The 20478-nt window shown below is 36.1% G+C and overlaps 1 protein-coding gene across 9 annotated transcripts in view; it reads right to left on the bottom strand.

Moving 5' to 3' along the window:
• The window catches only part of LMNTD1 (lamin tail domain containing 1), a 437115-nt gene that overhangs the window by 49005 nt on the left and 367632 nt on the right, over window positions 1-20478 (bottom strand). For 6 of the 9 annotated variants that reach the window (XM_082419810.1, XM_082419814.1, XM_082419809.1 and 3 more), the window contains 2 exons: window positions 9195-9313; window positions 191-426 (listed from right to left, as the gene is read on the bottom strand). In XM_082419810.1, coding sequence (XP_082275936.1) covers window positions 191-426; window positions 9195-9313 — 355 coding nt within the window. Of the gene's footprint in view, window positions 1-190; window positions 427-9194; window positions 19451-20478 lie in introns of those variants that run through there. The other 3 variants (XM_082419817.1, XM_082419816.1, XM_082419811.1) reach the window with 3 other exon arrangements.

The raw sequence follows: 20478 nt of genomic DNA, 5'->3' as shown, positions 1-20478 counted from the left end.
TGACTTGATTATGACTCCAGTGCTAGAATCAATGGTGAGCAGAGTCAAGTTATTCTGCATATGACATTAAGAAATTAGTATTATTGGAGACAAATAATAAAACATCATTCTGGCTTCTAGGCACATAAAGACTCTATTGAACTATACGCTTTAAAAGTAGTCTAAAAAACTTGGTACATGTTTTGCTTACCCAAGCTGTCTTCTGATTGGGAATGGTTCACTAGAGCAGGTTTAAGAGGCTTTGGTCCAATTGTTGATAAAGTTACTCCACTAACCTGAGGGCTAGAGAGATAGTAACTGAGAGGTGTTTCATTGGATAATGACTGTGAACATGGCAGTGTAGTGGTATCTGAATCCGTTGACGTTGGAAAAAAATGTACTAAAGATCGTTGTGTCTTTGGGAGATCGTCACGTGTGTCTTCAATTCTGTGTACAAAAATTAGTATAATAAACAAAGTGAGAAAGTCAAAATGATAGACTGTGAGTACAAGAAGCATTAATTATCATTATTACTCAGGGTTTTGCTTTTCAAAGATATTATGCATCTAACACAAGCACAAGAACATCTTATATTTCTAGTTTTAACAATCTAAATAAAACACTTGGTGTCAAGCCATGGTTTTCTCTCTTCTATTTAAAAATCAATAAACTCCTACTTCAGATAGTTTTGCAAAAGTGTAAATGCTGAAAGAAGAAAATAAAAATTACTATATTCCACCAAATAAAAATTTTACCATTTCCTGCCATGCTTTTTATTTTTTATTAAAAATTTTTTTATTGAAATATAGTTGATTTACAATATTATATTAATTTCAGGTGTACAACATAGTGATTCAATATTTTTTCCTTCCAGGCCTTTAATGCATTTTTTTCACTCAAAATTGAGACTCTATAAATCGTTTATATCCCACTTTTATCACTTATTATATTTCCCCTTTCCATTAACATGAAAAACATGATTATCATTTCTGTTTAATATGTACTGGTTTACTATACTTTTTCCTTTAATTTCTCCTGCTGTTTAACTAATTTTCCTGTATTTATAAAGATTCTAGAGTTAATGTGTGCTATCAAATGCACTTTACAAATTAATAACTATAAATACAGCTCACATGTGTATGTTTGTGTGTATCTGTGTATGTATATGTGTGAATGCTGAAGGGACTAGCACAAAAGAGGGAGAAGAAAGACTTACTTTCCAGGTATTATTTTTGTAAGTAAATTCTACTATATGAATAAAGATTTTCCTTTCTTTCTTTTTTATAAATGTAAAAGTATAGTGTGCAAGCATTTAAACAAAATCCCTAAGGTACAGTACACTTATTTTACAAGTAAAACAATATTCTCTTGGAGTAGCTCATGAAAAGGCTTATGACAACTGCATTTTATGAGTCACATTGAGGCTCTTCTCAGTAACTTCAAAGCAATCCATGTGTGTGTGAATGTGTGTGTGTTTAATGCTTGAATTGTGAACAAAGTCCTGGGGTCCAACCCTTTGGCTCTCTGAAAAACCAGACACTTGGCCAGCCCAAGCCCTCCCTTCCTGGGGGCCAAATGTCTATCCACTTATAAATCCGGAGCTAAGTGTTTTGCCTCCAAGCACTGTCTCTATTTTGATCTCTTTGTTTTCCAGAGTTCCTATAATGTTATTTTAGCCAGTCTTCTGTTCTTTGGTTTTGTTTTTCCAGATCTTTCCATAATGGAACAAGGGCCTGAAGTTTCCTAATCTGCCATCTTGCTGATGTTACTCTCAATCTCTTTGTTTACCAAGAGGTATTCACAATCGTTTTGTTCTATAATTTGTAAGTTCCTTCATCAGAAATATTATATCTGGAGAGCTCTGTATTCAAAATCAGAATTCTCTAAGTGTGCCTCTCACAAGGCACAGATATCTCAGGCAATTTTTAAAAATAATTAAATGGCATTGGCTTTGGAAACTGCATTATTATTAGCCCAGTACTTATCAAGCTTGAGCACGTGCCATTCTACCGACTCCCCAACCACTCATCTTTGTCAAAAACCTCTAACCCATGAAGATATGCTCTTGAGTATGATTGTGGTGGTAACGAAAAGGAGACTACAGAGGTCTATTGTCAAATGACAAATATTTCATCTCTGTCTAAACTGAGACAGATCATATGACATAATTTTTCCCTGACACTGTCTAGAATAAGCAGGAAAAGGACCTTTCTCTTTCAAAGTTCCTTACATCTGGGTTTCATTACAGACAACTGGCTACATCTTTTCAGCATGTTCATTTTATAAGCTCTGAATTTTTTTCTTCCACTGGTAAAATCATAGCATTTCCAAATAAATTTAATTCCACAAAAGATTCCCAATAAGCCTTTGCAAATGTTGTGATCAAAGAACTTCAGTTTAGGGCCACAGGGGATTCTTGTTTTTGTAGTTGAATAAGAAATTTCTAATGGCAGCATACACCGTTGGAAGAGCTGAAATATTTCAGGAAGAGATGAGCATGATGTAGCCCATTGTCTGAGCCCTGCACTCACCCACCTATTAGACTCCTTTTGGAAGATGAGAGATTTTCTTCCTAGTGCTTAGCTAGGTTTCCCTTTCCCATGTGGAATTTTACAAGCCCTTACTTGGTATTTTGCTCCCTCTGTAATTGATTAGCACTAAACCAGAGGCAGTTATAAAAGTTTAATTCCAGCATTTCAATGTTATTTCAACGCTGCATTGGTAATACTGACAACAGTTATTTCTCAGATGACCTCTAAGAACAAATATTTAAAAAATAGACTTGAGGGAGATTGGTTCAAGATGGCAGAGTAGAAGGACGTGAGTTCACTCCCTCTTGCAAGAGCAGTGGAATCATAACTAATTGCTGAAAAATCATCGATAGGAAGACACTGGAACTCAACAAAAAAGATACCCCACATCCAAAGACAAAGGAGAAGCCTCAATGAGATGGTAGGAGGGGTGCAATCATGATAAAATAAAAATCCATAACCACTGGGTGGGTGACTCACAAACTGCAGAACAATTACACCACAGGAGTCAATCCACTGGAGTGAAGGTTCTGAGCACCAAGTCAGGCTTCCCAACCTGAGGGTCTGGCAATGGGAGGAGGAATTCCCAGAGAATCAGACATTGAAGGCTAGTAGGATTTGATTGCAGGGCTTGGACAGGACTAGGTTAAACAGAGACTCCACTCTTGGAGGGCACACACAAAGTAGTGTGCACATCAGGACCCAGGGAGAAGAAGTGACCCCAGGGGAAACTGAAGCAGACCAACCTGCCAGTGTTGGACGGTGTCCTGCAGAGGCGGGGGGTGGCTGTGGCTCACCACTGGGACAAGGACACTGGTAGCAGAAGTTCTGGGAAGTATTTCTTGGCATAAGCCCTCCCAGAGTCTGCCATTAGGCCCACCAAAGAGCCTGTAGCCTCCAGTGCTGGGTCACCTCAGGCCAAACAACCAACAGGGAGGGAACCAACAGCCCCATCCATCAGCAGACAAGGGGATTAAAGTTTTACTGAGCTCTGCCCACCAGAGCAATAGTCAGCTACACCCACCACCAGTCCCTCCCATCAGGAAACTTGCACAAGCCTCTTAGATACCCTCATCCACCAGAGGGAAGACAGCAGAAGCTAGAAGAACTACAATTCTGCAGCCTGTAGAACAAAAACCACATTCACAGAAAGATAGACAAAATGAAAAGGTAGAGGGCTATGAACCGGGTGAAGGAACAAGATTAAACCCCAGAAAAACAACTAAATGAAGTGGAGATAGGCAACCTTCCAGAAAAACAATTCAGAATAATGATAGTGAAGAAGATCCAGGACCTCAGAAAAGAATGGAGGCAAAGATCGAGAAGATGCAAGAAATGTTTAACAAAGACCTAGAAGAAGTAAAGAACAAACACCTAAAAGAATTAAAGAACAAACAAACAGAGATGAACAATACAATAACTGAAATGAAAAATATACTAGAAGGAATCAATAGCAGAATAACTGAGGCAGAAGAACGGATAAGTGACCTGGAAGACAGAATGGTGGAATTCACTGCTGCGGAACAGAATAAAGAAAAAAGAATGAAAAGAAATGAAGACAGCCTAAGAGACCTCTGGGACAACATTAAATGCACCAGCATTCACATTATAGGGGTCCCAGAAAGAGGTGAGAGAGAGAAAGGAGCCGAGAAAATACTTGAAGAGATTATAGTCGAAAACTTCCCTAACATGGGAAAGGAAATAAGCACCCAAGTCCAGGAAGCACAGAGAGTCCAAGGCAGGATAAACCCAAGGAGAAACATGCTGAGACCCATAGTAATCAAATTGACAAAAATTAAAGACAAAGAACAATTATTAAAAGCAACAAGGGAAAAATGACAAATAACATACAAGGGAACTCCCATAAGGTTAACAGTTGATTTCTCAGCAGAAACTCTTCAAGCCAGAGGGAGTGGCACAATATATTTAAAGTGATGGAAGGGAAAAACTTACAACCAAGATTACTGTACCCGGTGAGGATCTCAATTCAGACTCAATGGAGAAATCAAAAGCTTTACAGAGAAGCAAAAGCTAAGAGAATTCAGCACCACCAAACCAGCTCTACAACAAATGCTAAAGGAACTTCTCTCAGTGGGAAACACAAGAGAAGAAAAGGACCTACAAAAAAAAACCCAAAACAATTAAGAAAATGGTCATAGGAACATACATATTGATAATTACCTTAAATATGAATGGATTAAATGTTCCAACCAAAAGACACAGGCTTGTTGAATGGATACAAAACCAAGACCCATATATATGCTGTCTACAAGAGACCCACTTCAGACCTAGGGACACATGCAGACTGAAAGTGAGGGGATGGAAAAAGATATTCCATGCAAATGGATATCAAAAGAAAGCTGGAGTAGCTATACTCATATCAGATAAAATAGACTTTAAAATAAAGAATGTTACAAGAAACAAGGAAGGACACAACATAATGATCAAGGGATCAATCCAAGAAGTAGATATAAAAATTATAAATATATATGCACCCAACATAGGATCACCCTAATACATAAGGCAAACTCTAACAGCTATAAAAGAGGAAATCGACAGTAACACAATAATAGTGGGGAACTTTAACACCTCACTTACACCAATGGACAGATCATCCAAAGAGAAAATTAATAAGGAAACACAAGCTGTAAATGACACAATAAACCAGATAGATTTAATTGATAATTATAGGACATTCCATCCAAAAACAGCAGATTACACTTTCTTCTCAAGTTCACATGGAACATTCTCCAGGATAAATCACATCTTGGGTCACAAATCAAGCCTCGGTAAATTTAAGAAAATTGAAATCATACCAAGCATCTTTTCTGACCACAATGCTATGAGATTAGAAATCAATTACAGGGAAAAAAACGTAAAAAACACAAACACATGGAGGCTAAACAATACGTTACTAAATAACCAAGAGATCACTGAAGAAATCAAAGAGGAAATCAAAAAATACCTAGAGACAAATGACAACGAAAACACGATGATCCAAAACCTATGGGATGCAGCAAAAGCAGTTCTAAGAGGGAAGTTTATACCAATACAATCCGACCTCAAGAAACAAGAAACATCTCAAATAAACAATCTAAACTTACACCTAAAGGAACTAGAGAAAGAAGAACAAACAAAACTCAAAGTTAGTAGAAGGAAAGAAATCATAAATATCAGAGCAGAAATAAGTGAAATAGAAACAAAGAAAACAATAGCAAAGATCAATAAAACTAAAAGCTGGTTCTTGGAGAAGATAAACAAAATTGATAAAACTTTAACCAGACTCATGAAGAAAAAGAGGGAGAGGACTCAAACCAATAAAATTAGAAATGAAAAAGGAGAAGTTACAACAGACACTGCAGAAATACAAAGCATCCTAAGAGACTACTACAAGCAACTCTATGCCAATAAAATGGACAACCTGGAAGAAATGGACAAATTCTTAGAAAGGTATAACCTTCCAAGACTGAACCAGGAAGATATCGAAAATATGAACAGACCAATCACAAGTAATGAAATCGAAACTGTGATTAAAAATCTTCCAACAAACTAAAGTCCAGGACCAGATGGCTTCACAGGTGAATTCTATCAAACATTTAGAGAAGACCTAACACCAATGCTTCTGAAACTCTTCCAAAATTTGCAGAAGAAGGAACACTCCCAAACTCATTCTACAAGGCCACCATCACCCTGATACCGAAACCAGACAAAGATACTACAAAAAACCAAAATTACAGACCAATATCACTGATAAATATAGATGCAAAAATCCTCAGTAAAATAGTAGCAAACAGAGTGCAACAACACATTAACAGGATCATACACCATGATCAAGTGGGATTTATCCCAGGGATGCAAGGATCCTTCAATATATTCAAATCAATCAATGTGATACACTATATTAACAAATTGAAGAATAAAAACCATATGATCATCTCAATAGATGCAGAAAAAGCTTTTGACAAAATTCAACACCGATTTGCGATAAAAACTCTCCAGAAGGTTCACATAGAGGGAACCTACCTCAACATAATAAAGGCCATATATGACAAACCCACAGCAAACATCATTCTCAATGGTGAAGAGCTGAAAGCATTTCCTCTAAGATCAGGAAAAAGACAAGGATGTCCACTCTTACCACTATTATTCAACATAGTTTTGGAAGTCCTAGCCATGGCAATCAGAGAAGAAAAAGAAATAAAAGGAATACAAGTTGGAAAGGAAGAAGTAAAACTGTCCCTGTTTGCAGATGACATGATACTATGCATAGAGAATCCTAAAGATGCCATCAGAAAACTACTAGAGCTAATCAATGAATTTGGTAAAGTTGCAGGATACAAAATTAATGCACAGAAATCTCTTGTATTCCTATACACTAACAAGGAAAGATCAGAAAGAGAAATTAAGTAAACAATCCCATTCACCATTGCTACAAAAAGAATAAAATGCCTAGGAATAAACCTACCTAAGGCGGTAAAAGGCCTGTACTCAGAGAATTATAAGACACTGATGAAAGAAATCAAAGATTACACAAACAGATGGAGATATACCATGTTCGTGGATTGGAAGAATCAATATTGTGAAAATGACTATACTACCCAAAGCAATCTACAGATTCAATGCAACCCCTATCAAATTACCACTGGCATTTTTTACAGAACTAGAACAAAACATCTTCTAGACACAAAAGACCCCGAATAGCTAAAGCAATCTTGAGGAAAAAAAATGGAGCTGGAAGTATCAGTCTCCCTGACTTCAGACTATATTACAAAGCTACAGTAATCAAGACAATATGGTACTGGCAGAAAAACAGAAATACAGATCAATAGAACAGGATAGAAATCCCAGAGATAAACCCACACACCTATGGTCAACTAATCTATGACAAAGAGGCAAGGATATACAATGGAGAAAAGATGGTCTCTTCAATAAGTGGTGCTGGGAAAATTGGACAGCTACATGTAAAAGAATGCAGTTATAACACTCCCTAACACCATACACAAAATAAACTCCAAATGGATTAAAGACCTAAATGTAAGATCAGACACTGTAAAACTCTTAGAGGACAACATAGGAAGAACAGTCTTTGACATAAATCACAGCAAGATCTTTTTTGACCCACCTCCTAGAGTAATGGAAATAAAAACAAAAATAAACAAATGAGACCTAATGAAACTTCAAAGCTTTTGCACAGCAAAGGAAACTATAAACAAGACGAAAAGACAACCCTCAGAGTGGGAGAAAATATTTGCAAACGTATCAACAGACAGAGGATTAATCTCCAAAATATATAAACAGCTCATGGAGCCCAATATTAAAAAAAACAAACAACCCTATCAAAAAATGGACAGAAGACCTAAATAGACATTTCTCCAAAGAAGACATACAGATGACCAATAGGCACATGAAAAGCTGCTCAACATCACTAATTATTAGAGAAATGCAAATCAAAACTACAATGAGGTATCACCTCACACCGGTTAGAATGGGTATCATCAGAAAATTTACAAACCACAAATGCTGGAGAGGGTGTGGAGAAAAGGGAACCCTCTTGCACTGTTGGTGGGAATGTAAACTGATACAGCCACTATGGAGAACAGTATGGAGGTTCCTTAAAAAACTAAAAATACAATTACCATACGACCCAGCAATCCCACTACTGGGCATTACCCAGAGGAAACCATAATTCAAAAAGACACATGAACCCCAATGTTCAATGCACAACTATTTACAATAGTTAGGTCATGGAAGCAACCTAAATGCCCATCGACAGACGAATGGATAAAGAAGATGTGGTACATATATACAATAGAATATTACTCAGCCATAAAAAGGAATGAAATTTGGTCATTTGTAGAGACGTGGTTGGACCTAGAGACTGTCATATAGAGTGAAGTAAGTCAGAAAGAGAAAAACAAATATCGTATATTAACTCATATATGTGGAATCTAGAAAAATGGTACAGATGAACTGGTTTGCAAGGCAGAAATAGAAACACAGATGTAGAGAACAAACGCATGGACACCCAGGGGGGAAAGCTGGGGGTGGGGGATTGTGGTGGTGGTGGGATGAATTGGGAGATTGGGATTGACATGTATACACTAATATGTGTAAAACAGATAACTAATAAAAAAACTTAAAAAAAATAGACTTGAACTGATCAGTAAACACAGGGCATCTAGATCTAAAGTAGCATTAGCCTTAAACTGTGTATATTCAGTATTAGAGATCATTTTCTAGAAAACATTGGAAAACCAATGCTAATGCTTTATTTGATAGAATGATTTACATTAGTAGTAAAAAGAGAGTTGTCGCTTTTATTTAACATCCTCACAGACATTTCCCAAACCAAAATTCTCTAGCAGTTCTCTGTCCCCAGGTTAATAAAGTAGTTTTAAAGAAACTGCCTGCCAATTACCTTAAAGAAACAATTAACATGCTAGATATGAGCTTTGGAATCTCAACCAGGTCTGATATGATGGAGATCTGTCTAGGTGAATTTTTACATTACTCAAAGACTAAACCTTATAAAACAGTGGTTGGGGAAATTGTATGTTATCATTAATTAATTTTTTAGGAAATTTGTAGACTCGATTCTAGTTCTAACTTTTTATAAGCTGTTTTGAAACAAAGAGGTCAGATACTCCATTCTCAACTTCTAAAACTCATTTGTGCCTGTCTTACTGCGCTTGATTTTCCATTTTATCTTCCTGCTCATGGACTTCACTCTGCAGGACCGCTGAAATTTCCTGAGTGGCCTGTGTGTATTTCATCTTGGCTGGAAAAGAAGTCTCTTTTTTTTTCTGGGAAAACAAATCATGACATTAGTCAGTGAATAGAGCTGAGCTTCAAGGCAGATTTTCTTTTTTGAGTGACCTCACTTGTTAATCTAACTACCTTAAAGCACCTGCCAGACTTCATGACTTCTTAACCAAGCTGGGGCCAGAACCAGGATTCTAATATGAATATGTAAGCACTGATATAGCCAATACTAATATTGGCTAAAAATATTAAACAAATCAAGATGAAGGTGTGTAGCACTCACTGGAAGCAACTCAAGAGGCAGCGCAGTAACCCAGCAAAGCTACCTTTATGATTACAACTTTCACATCTGGCCAACACTGCCTGTTAGAACACTGTGAAGTAATGTCTCCATAGTTACAAAGTTCCAGTCTCTGAACAATTACTATGTTAATGCTGCACCTGCTTTGCAGTTTGCAGACATCAAATAACAGTAACTTGCTTTTAAGAGAGCTGTTTATCCTACCAGACACACTTTGCCATCAAAATGTTTGATATCCTATTTTGGATTTCTTAGGATTAAGGCTAGTATGCAAATATTGGGGGAGTTAATCACTGTTTTTTGTCTTTTTGTTTGTTTTGTTTTGACAAATGCTCTTTGAGCACATGGCAACAGCTAGGCAGCAGGAACAGTATACTTTTAAGGCGAAAAGAAACCTATTGGTAGAAACAGTGAAATCAAAGCCAGGAGTTCTAAATTCTTCTAGTTACACCAGCAATATGATTTAGAAGAAATCACTTAATTCAGATTCTATCTTGAGTAAAAGATCCACACAATGTGTCATGATAATAATGGCATGGGAATAAAATTAACCCATATGAAAGTAAATGATTGTACACAGTAATAAGATACAGAATGATGATGATTACTGGATGAGTAAGTTCATTCAATAAATATTTAAATAAGCATCTACTGTGTACCAGGAACCAGCAAGTTACTATGAACAAATAATTCCCACCTCAAGGAATAATGATAAAATATCTTCCAATTTAGATTAGAAAATGGCTTCCAAAAAACTAAAAATAGAACTACCATATGACACAGCAATCCCACTATTGGGCATATACCCTGAGAAAACCATAACTCAAAAAGAGTCATGTACCACAATGTTCATTGCAGCTCTATTTACAATAGCCAGGACATGGAAGCAACCTAAGTGTCCATCGACAGATGAATGGATAAAGAAGATGTGGCACATATATACAATGGAATATTACTCAGCCATAAAAAGAAACGAAATTGAGTTATTTGTAGTGAGGTGGATGGACCTAGAGTCTGTCATACAGAGTGAAGTAAGTCAGAAAGAGAAAAACAAATACCATATGCTAACACATATATATGGAATCTTAAAAAAAAAAAAGGTTCTGAAGAACCTAGGGGCAGGACAGGAACAAAGACACAGGTGTAGAGAACGGACTTGAGGACACGGGGAGGGGGAAGGGTAAGCTGGCACGAAGTGAGAGAGTGTCATGGACATATATACACTACCAAATGTAAAATAGATAGCTAGTGGGAAGCAGCCACATAGCACAGGGAGAACAGCTCAGTGATTTGTGATCACCTAGAGGGGTGGGATAGGGAGGGTGGGAGGGAGACACAAGAGGGAGGAGATATGGGGATATTTGTATATGTATGGCTGATTCACTTCGTTATAAATCAGAAACTAACACACCATTGTAAAGCAATTATACTCCAATAAAGATGTTAAAATAAAATAAAATAAAATATATAGATGTATATTTAAAAAAAAAAAAAGGAAAATGGCTTCCATCTTGGAATGTTGAACAGTATTTAAATACAAAGGACAATGAAGAAAGTAACTCTTTTAATAAAAGAAAAAGGCAAGAAGTATGTCACATAATGAGGCAAGTAAACGAGAGGAGAGTAAACATTTGACTGTATTTTCTTCATCTCAGAGATGAAGAGAAATTCCTTATCAGCATTATAGGCCAATTGCATAAATACAGCATAAAGAGATTTATAAATTTATACTTATGTTTAGAAAAGATTTAAAAATGGATTTATTATTTCGTGCCACTGTCCCAGTTTCCCTAAATCTACCTGTCTGGATGGTTTCCTAGCTGTAAAAATTTCTGTACTTGAACCACATATGTTAGCATGATGTCATTATGACCTCATTTGTTTTATCAGAGCACCTATCCACATTTTCCAGCATAGTTTGGAGAAACAAAGTTCTGCCAACTGAGAACAACTTTGAAAAGCTTTGAAATTGTGAACGTTTCAATAGTTATTTCCCACACAGGATATTTTCCTTATTTCCCTTCCCCAAATTAGAGCATATATGCAATTAAAATCAATTTCCTCTTTTACTGCTTCTCAAACTAAGCCAGTGGTTTTCAAAAGGAGATGAAGTGAATCATAGGGGGAATTTTGTAAATATGAGGGGACATTAATAGTAGTCATAAAGATTTGGTGGGGTGCTACTGGCATTTAGCGGACAGGATCCAGAAATGCTAGATTTTCTGAAATGTGGCAGATAATCCTACTTGGCAAAGAATTTTCCCATGTACCACATGACTTGCCAGACATTCATGTAGATGAAAAATAGTTTATAATTATTTGAGCCTAAAGCCTAGCTCCATATTACATATAAATACAAAATATTTTTGTACCCTTTTAATTATTTTGTACACAATTACTTACATTGAGGGAAGATTATAGATTGGTTTGTTCAGACCTTTTCCAAGAATTGTTCATCAGTTTGGAAAAATTACATCATCAATGGCAATACCACTTGGTGTATTCATGTGGCTGTTATAACTTATCTGATATAGGTAATAACCGTAGCAACAATAACAAAATCAACCTGAATCTGATGAATCCTCTAACTTACATAAAATACAGAGAACAGAAGAGCACGTTAGCTAATAGATCAAGAGATTTAAAAGACACCCTTTGTAATTTGTGGATATAATTTATAACCTAATTCAAGCAAACTGTAAAAAATGCATAAGACATTGGAAATTTAAGTACTCTGGATATTTAATGATATTAAAGAATAAATGTTAAATATTTAAGGTGTTTTACGGTATTATTATTGTATTTTTTTAAACAAGATTCCTTGTTGTTTAGAAATACATACTGAAACATTTAGAGATAAAATGATACGATGTCTAGATTTGCTTCAAAATAATACAGAGGGTAGGGAGTGGATGGAGTTGTGGATGAAAATGATGGGAAGTGACTTGTAATAGTTGAAGCTAGTTAATGGGTACTGGAGGTTTGTTATACATCATGTTTATTTTTTTCTATAAATGTTTGAAATTCTCTGTTGTGAAAAGGGAGGATCATTTGGGGATGTGTAGACTCCACACATTGATAGCATCATCTTCATGGCTGTCTCTAATTCAGGAAGGACAGAGTCAAGATAGAGCTGAGAGGGAAAATCAGAAACACTTACTGTTTATGAGGTTCAGTAGCCTTCACACAGGTTCTTTCACCACAGCTCTGGAAGATGGGAGTCTCCCCATTTTCCCAAATGAGGAAGTGGGAGTTCAGAGAGATGAATACCTCTTCCAAGGTGATATGGTCAATAGATGGCAGAGCCAGGATTTGGTCTCACATCCATTTGTTACAAAATCCCCTTCACTATACTCCCTGTTTCTCTGCTGTAATTCCTGTCCAATGTCTTCCTAACTCCTTCCATGGTAACTGCCTAACCACTTACCTACTCCCGAACCAGCTTTGTCTTGATCTTTCTCTTTGCACTGGTCTCAAATCACTCTCTCCCAACTTCCGGACTCTGTGTCATTTCTCTTTGGCCTTATCCTCTATTGGGAAAACACCAGAAGTTTGCATGAGAAATTGAAGCCCCATAAGAGTAGATATAGGGCAAAATAAGATGATGAAAACTGAGTCTTATATTATGAGCTTTTACCTTGATTAAGAAGAAATTAAAAGTGGCAAAATACCACCATATTCAGTAATCAAAAAAAGACAAAATATTATATGTCCATAATTTTTTAAAAGTTGAAAAACACAAAGAACTGGCTTTATGCATCCTGGTCCTCTGTCTCCACATATGGAGAACATTTGCACAGTAGGGGATTTTTTTATTAAATCAGTAATATAAATAAAATGTCTTGTGTGAATGAAGGTTGTATATATAAAGAGAATTTTCTTCCTCTCTCAGGCCATGGGTGGAAATTTCCAAACTGAGTAATATGCAATTGAAGATTATGATTTAAAACATGACATGTTCCACTAAGATTCAAAGAGTTTGTATATATAGGAATACAGTTTCACATTTGCACCCATATTATAGTATAAATTCCTATTGTAAAGCATCTTACTAGTCTAAAAATATACTGTGTTTCTTCATTTCCTTCACACAGAACCACATGTAAATAACACAGCCTTGAACAGAGATGCTATTATTTCACCTTGACGTCAAGGTCATGTGAAGGTCCTACAGTAGGTGTTCACAGAGAGGATAAAGGACCATTTATTGGGAGGTTCGAGTTTCAGATAGCTTGCTCAAATACCTTCATGGCCCTTCCCAATCACAAAACTCTATTGCCAAACAGCACTAAGAATATCTGCATACGTGATACTAAACGTCAAACAGTGGTTTGAATCCTCAGACATTCGTACCAGTTTTAGCAATGGTTCATAAATAACTGCACGGTTACTTCACACACAGGGTACACGTATTGAGGCTCAGCCTTTATCCACGAATCATTTCTACACATCTTTAGAGGAATAAAATACTTATTCTAAGACAGGGCATCTCAGACTTTTTCAGAAAGGCAGAGATCCAGAACGTATGCTCTTATTTGCAGAACACCATTTTCTTGTAAAATATTTTTAAAAATACAAATCAATATATTTTTTATTTCCTCTACACACCGTTTTTATATATTTTTACTAGGAACAAGAAATGCACTTCATATTATTTGGATACCATGTAAACTCATAACCACCGGCTCACATGTTTTAAAACAAAATAAAACACCCAACAAACTGTTGAGCCAAGAATGAACGATTGGTTTTGAGTTTTCCTATTGATATGAATTTGCAGTTTCATTTACTTCTCTCATCGACTGGCAACCTTAAGCAGAAAAGTGGTGTCTGGAGCCAAAGACTTGTAAAAAAAGGTTTGGAGAACAATTTCAACTGAGAAAATGCGATCCATTAACTTTGTTTCTTTTGCACACAGGGTAAAGGCGATCATTATTCAATATGACAGTCGAATGCTCCCTCTCTACAGCTTATGGGACACTAGTGCCCCGTGGGAACAAGTACGAGCAGCAGTGGCTTAAAGGAGTATGAAAGAGAGTTATTAGAAGCCTGAATATGAGCCTTACCCATGGCATCAGGCACAAATATAAGACTGAATGGAGCCTGGCCCAGCTCACTATGGAAGCACACCCAGGCAAGGAGGGGCCTCAACCCTTCTTCCCTGGCTAGGGCACACGTAACAAATTTGATCAGTTGTAGCTACTGTCAGCATTATTCATGACTGATGATGGCAATAGGTGGCAAGGAGGGGTACAGTTCACTAAGGGTGGATTCGTTACTCTTGGGAACCCCCCTGATAGTTCTGTCTACATAAATGAAGCTGCTTTCATTTTTCTCCCGACAATTTGAAGTACAAGCAAATTTAAACTGGTAAATTAAATTTTAGTTGGTTAGCAGCTTTTCTCCTCATGTGCAAATGAGAGAACAGAAGAAATTGAGAGGCTCCTAAGGATATTAAGGACCCCGAGGTCCACGTTATGTCTTTTGCAAGAAAAGGACACCTCTAACCTTCACTAGGAACAGAAAATAAATTATCAGGGTGGATAATACTGTGTCTGAAATTATCCTGTGTCATTTGTTTGAGACCCTGCATGTTAGAAGGAGGTGAGAAACCAGACATCTGAGATGGAATGAGAAAATTCATGCAGTGTGAGGGAATGGAACTCTCTAACCTTTGGCCACATGTAGATTAGTCTGTAGTAGAAGAATGACAAGCTGGACATTTTTATACACTGGAAATTTTCTTTGGCTGTTCTATTATCCTTAGTTTTGTTGTTACTGTTCTGTGTTCATGCTTGTTTCTCCCTTATTTTCTGAGTAAATGCTTTTACAATTCAGAGCCATAATCGATAGTGAATACTACTACTACTACTACTAGCTATCATTTAACATATATTTCCTATTTGTGTTAAGTACTCTATGTATATTATTTCATTTCATCCTTTTAAGGATGTGTAATTATCCGTCTTTCACAGATGATGAAACTGACACTTAGAGCAGTCAGATAATTGCCCAGAGTCACACAGCTATGAAGTGGCAGAACCAGGGCCAGAGTTCAGGTCTGTCTGACTTTAGAGATTGTATTCTTCATCATTATACTCCATCATTCCCTGAAAAATACAGAGCACCACTGTTTAAAAGACTATTGGACAGATACTCTATAATGATATAAATAGGTGACAGCCATGTTCCTTGCTCTTCTGGAATTTATTCTTTTGATGGGACAGTAGTATCTGTGAATATGAAAAAAATAATGCATGACAGAATGTGATAAAAATCAAAGGATAGTTCTGTTAAGAACTAGAAGAACTCAGGGAAGAATTAGTACTTTTGCTGTTGTGGTTAGAAAAGACTTCACAGAAGAGATGAGATATGTGTGGACCTTAAAGGATAGATAGGATTTGGAAAAGCAGAGAACAGGAAGGAAGGCATTTATTATCTTATATTTTCATGCATGTGTTCACTCAACAAATACATATTAATTGTCTGTTGTGACTAGACAGTGTTGAATGTACTTTTCTGGTGAGCATCAAAATCCAGGGGTAGACATGGGGTAGGCATATTAATGGCTGAGGCAGAGAGATGGGCTGGGTGTGCAGTCCTAGGTAGAGTCAGATAGATAGGGGAGACCAGATCAGGGAGGGCTGTGAACCAGGCCAAGGAGTAGAATACATTCTCAGTATGCATTATCTAGCCATTTACTTGTTCCTAATGGCTCAATAATTATATTAATTACTGGATATTTCAGGAGTTTCTTGCTTCTATTTGTATGTAAGAGTGTGTGTGTGTGTATGTTTTTCTTTTCTTTCTTTTTTTTTTTTGGATTTATAAGAGTTCTTTATTTATTCCAGATCAAAGTTCTTTGCTGGATTTATGTATTACAATTATATTCTCTCAGATTGTAATTTGTCTTTTTACTCTCTGAAAGGTGCATTTTATGAGTAGAGATTCTTGGTTTTAATGAAGTCCAATTTATCAATCTTTTTTGTTAATGACTTTGTGTCCTATTCAAGAAATATTTATTTAAATTGAGACCATGGAAATATTAGACTATTTTTTCTCTTGGAAGTTTTACTTTTGTACCTTTAATATTTATGAACCACCTTAAATTAATTATTGTGTATAATATGCAGAAGGATTCAAGGTTTAGTCCTTTTTTTCACAGAGTTATCCAGTAGACCCTGCACTCTTTACTGAGAAGACAGCATTCCTCCCAGAAGACAGCATTTCTCCCATTGAAAGACAATAGTACCTCAGTTGTAAATCATGTGGCCATATGTGTTTGGGTCTCTATTCTGTTCTATTAATTTATTTGTCTATCCTTGTGCCATTACTGCACTGTCTTAATTAGGGTAATTTTATAGTATAGTATATAGGTCTTTCAAAAAATTTGTTCAATACTATCATGACTATTCTAGGTTCTTTGATTTCCATGTGAATTTTTAGAATCATCTTGTCAATTAAAAAAAAAAATACCAGCTTAGATTTTGTGTGGGATTGCACTGAATCTACAGATCAATTTGGAAAGAATGGATTATCTCTAATCTTGCTTTCTGGTAATATTCTTGTCAGGTTTTGGTATGAAGATTATGCTGGGCTCTGAAATAAAAGCAAAAATAAATAAATGGAACCTAATTAAACTTAAAAGCTTTTGCATAGCAAAGGAAGCCGTCAACAAAATGAAAATACAACCTACAGAATGGGAGAAAATATTCACAAATGACAACCAACAAGGTGTTAATATCCAAAATATATAAACAGCTCATACAATTCAATATCAAAAAAACAAATAACACAATAAGGAAATGGGCAGAAGACCTGAATAGATATTTTCCCAAAGAACACACAGAGATGGCTAACAGTCCCATGAAAAGATGTTCAACATTCCTAATTATTAGAGAAATGCAAGTCAAATCAACAATGAGCTATTGCCTCACACCTGTCAGAATGGCTATCATCAAAAAGTTTACAGATAAAAAATGTTGGGAAGGATGTGGAGAAAAGGGAACACTTGTACACTGTTGGTGGGAATGTAAATTGGTGCAGCCACTGTGGAAAACGTTATGGTCAAAAAACTAAAAATAGAACTACCATATGATCCAGCAATTCCGCTCCTGGGTATATACCTGGAAAAAATGAAAACACTGATTTGTAAGGATATATGCACCCCAATGTTCATAGCAGCACTATTTACAATAGCCAAGATATGGAAGTAACTCAAGTGTCCAGGAACAGATGAATGGGTAAAGAAGATGTGGTATATATACACAATAGAATATTACTCAGCCATAAAAAAATGAAATTCTGTCATTTGCAGCAATACGGATGGATGTGGAGAATATTGTGCTTAGTGAAAAAAGACAGAGAAAGACAAATACTGCATGATATTACTTATATGTGCAATCTAAAAAATAATACAAATGAATGTATGTAGCAAAACAGAAAACAGACTCACAGATATAGGAAAAAAACTAGTGGTTACCAGTGGGGAGAGGGAAGAGGAAGGGGCAAGTTAGGGGGATGGGATATAGAGATAAAAACTGCTATGTATAAAATAGATAAGCAACAAAAATATATTGAATAGCACAGGGAATTGTAGCCATTACCTCGTAAAAAAATAAAATAAAAAGAAAGAATGAAAGATCATGCTGGTTTCATAAAACAAGTTGGTAAGTGTTTTCTCTTTTTCCATTATCTGGAAGAAATTGTGCAAGATTGGCATTATTACTTCCTTATATCCTGGGCAGAATTTACTGGTGAAACATTCTGGTTCTGGACTTTACTTTCTGGGCAGTTTTAAAATTCAATTTCTTTAGTAGTTTTAGGACTGTTTATATTTTCTATTTCTTCTTTGTTGATTTCTGGTAGGCTGTGTTTTTACCAAAATTTTTTCAAAAGGAATCTGTGATGTTATCTCCCTTTTCATGACTGATATTGGTTATTTGCCTCTTCTATATATTTTCTCCTTTGTTAATTTAATCAGTCTTTTTAAAGAACCAAGCACTGGCTTTTGATCCTCTTTATTATACGTTCTAAAACTTTCTTTGGGTTCAGTTTGCTATTATTTTTGTGAATACTTGAGATGGCTATTTAGATAATTACTTTACAGCCAATTTTTATTTTCTGATATAGGCAGTTAAGGCTTAATGGCATTTCCCACTAAGCATGGCTTTAGCTTTATTCCATAAATTTTACTATGTAGTATTTTAATTATCATTTCTTTAAATATATTTTTAAAATTTACATAATTTTTAGATAGCTATTGCTTAATTTCCAAACATATGAAGATTTTCAAGTTATTTTTTTGTTAGTGATTTTTAACTAAATTCCTCTGTGGTCAGAGTACATACTCTGAATAATTTAAGCTCTTTGAAATTTTGTTGATTTTACCTCATGGTGAGCATATGGTCCATTTTTGTAAAAATTTTTCTGTATTTTTGAAAAGAGTGAATACTTTGAATTTGCTGAGTATAGTGTTTTATATGTCTCAATTAGACTAATTGCAATAATTGTGTTATTCAAATTATTTTTATCCTTACTGATTTTCCCTACTTATTATAAAAATTACAGAGAGAAGTATATGAAAATTCATCATTGTTTTGCAAATTTTGTCTGTATTTTACATTTCTACCAACAGTGCGCAAGGACTCCCTTTTCCCTACATCTTCACCAACACTTGTTATTGCTTGTCTTTTTGATGAAAGTCATCCTAGCAGGTGTGAGGTGACATCTCATTGTGATTTTGATTTGCATTTGTCTGATAATTAGTGATGTTGAGCACCTCTTCATGTGCCTATTGGCCATCTGTATGCCTTCTTTGTGAAAATGTTTATTCAGGTCCTTTGCCCATTTTTTTTTTTACCAGATTATTTTATATATATATTTTTGCTATTGAGTAGTATAAGTTCCTTATATCTATTATTTCTGTCTGTGTTCAGGCACCTGTCTTGTTTCCTCATATTTTTGAGTATTCTTATTTTTTTAAATAAATTTATTAATTTTATTTATTTATTTTTGGCTGCATTGGGTCTTTGTTGCTGCACGCAGGCTTTCCTAGCTGCGGCAAGCGGGGGCTACTCTTTGTTGTGGTGCGTGGTCTTCTCATTGCAGTGGCTTCTCTTGTTGCAGAGCACGGGCTCTAGGCACGTGGGCTTCAGTAGTTGTGGCACACGGGCTCAGTAGTTGTGGCTTGTGGGCTCTAGAGTTCAGGCTCAGTAGTTGTGGCTTGTGGGCTTACTTGCTCTGCGGCATGTGGGATCTTCCCGGACTAGGGCTCGAACCCGTGTCCCCTGCATTGGCAGACGGATTCTTAACCACTGTGCCACCACGGAAGCCCTTGAGTATTCTTGATTGAGTAACAAACATAGTTTATGAAAAAATTATAGATGTAATTTAGGCCTAAATTGATACATTCCTTTAGAGAGTATCTATTAGGCAGCTAGGGACACTAGAAAGTCCATATTAACTAAATCAATTCAGTCAGGGGTTAAGACAATTTGAAGCTGGGTTTCAGTTTCTGTGAAGGCCAATCTATGTCTGGTTTATTCTTACTCATAGGGTTTGACTTTTAAGGTTCCAACGGTTTGACTTTCAAGGTTCCAACCAGAAGTCTGCAGGGAGGTGTTACCAGTGCTTCTACTCTTTGTTGGACCTTGAACTTCAACTTTTGTCCTCCATGTCCATAAATCTGTAAAATCTCTGTTCATTCTCTCAACCAATTCTTCCTAAATAACCTGACAAATTTAGGGCAAATATGGCTGTAAAGATGGGTTATCTTTCTGGGTCTTTTCATTCTTCTGGGTCTTGGAATCATGATGCTTGACTGACTTGATAGTTTTCTGGTGTCTTTAGTTCTGTTACATTTTCCCAGCTTTTCTATTTGTTTTCAGTAGGAGAATTAGTCTA

This window comes from Balaenoptera physalus, assembly GCF_965194825.1.
Source record: "Balaenoptera physalus genome assembly, chromosome: 13".
Lineage (NCBI taxonomy): Eukaryota > Metazoa > Chordata > Mammalia > Artiodactyla > Balaenopteridae > Balaenoptera > Balaenoptera physalus.
The sequence above is the reverse complement of the archived record's forward strand: the minus strand, read 5'-3'. Positions and strand labels throughout refer to the sequence as shown.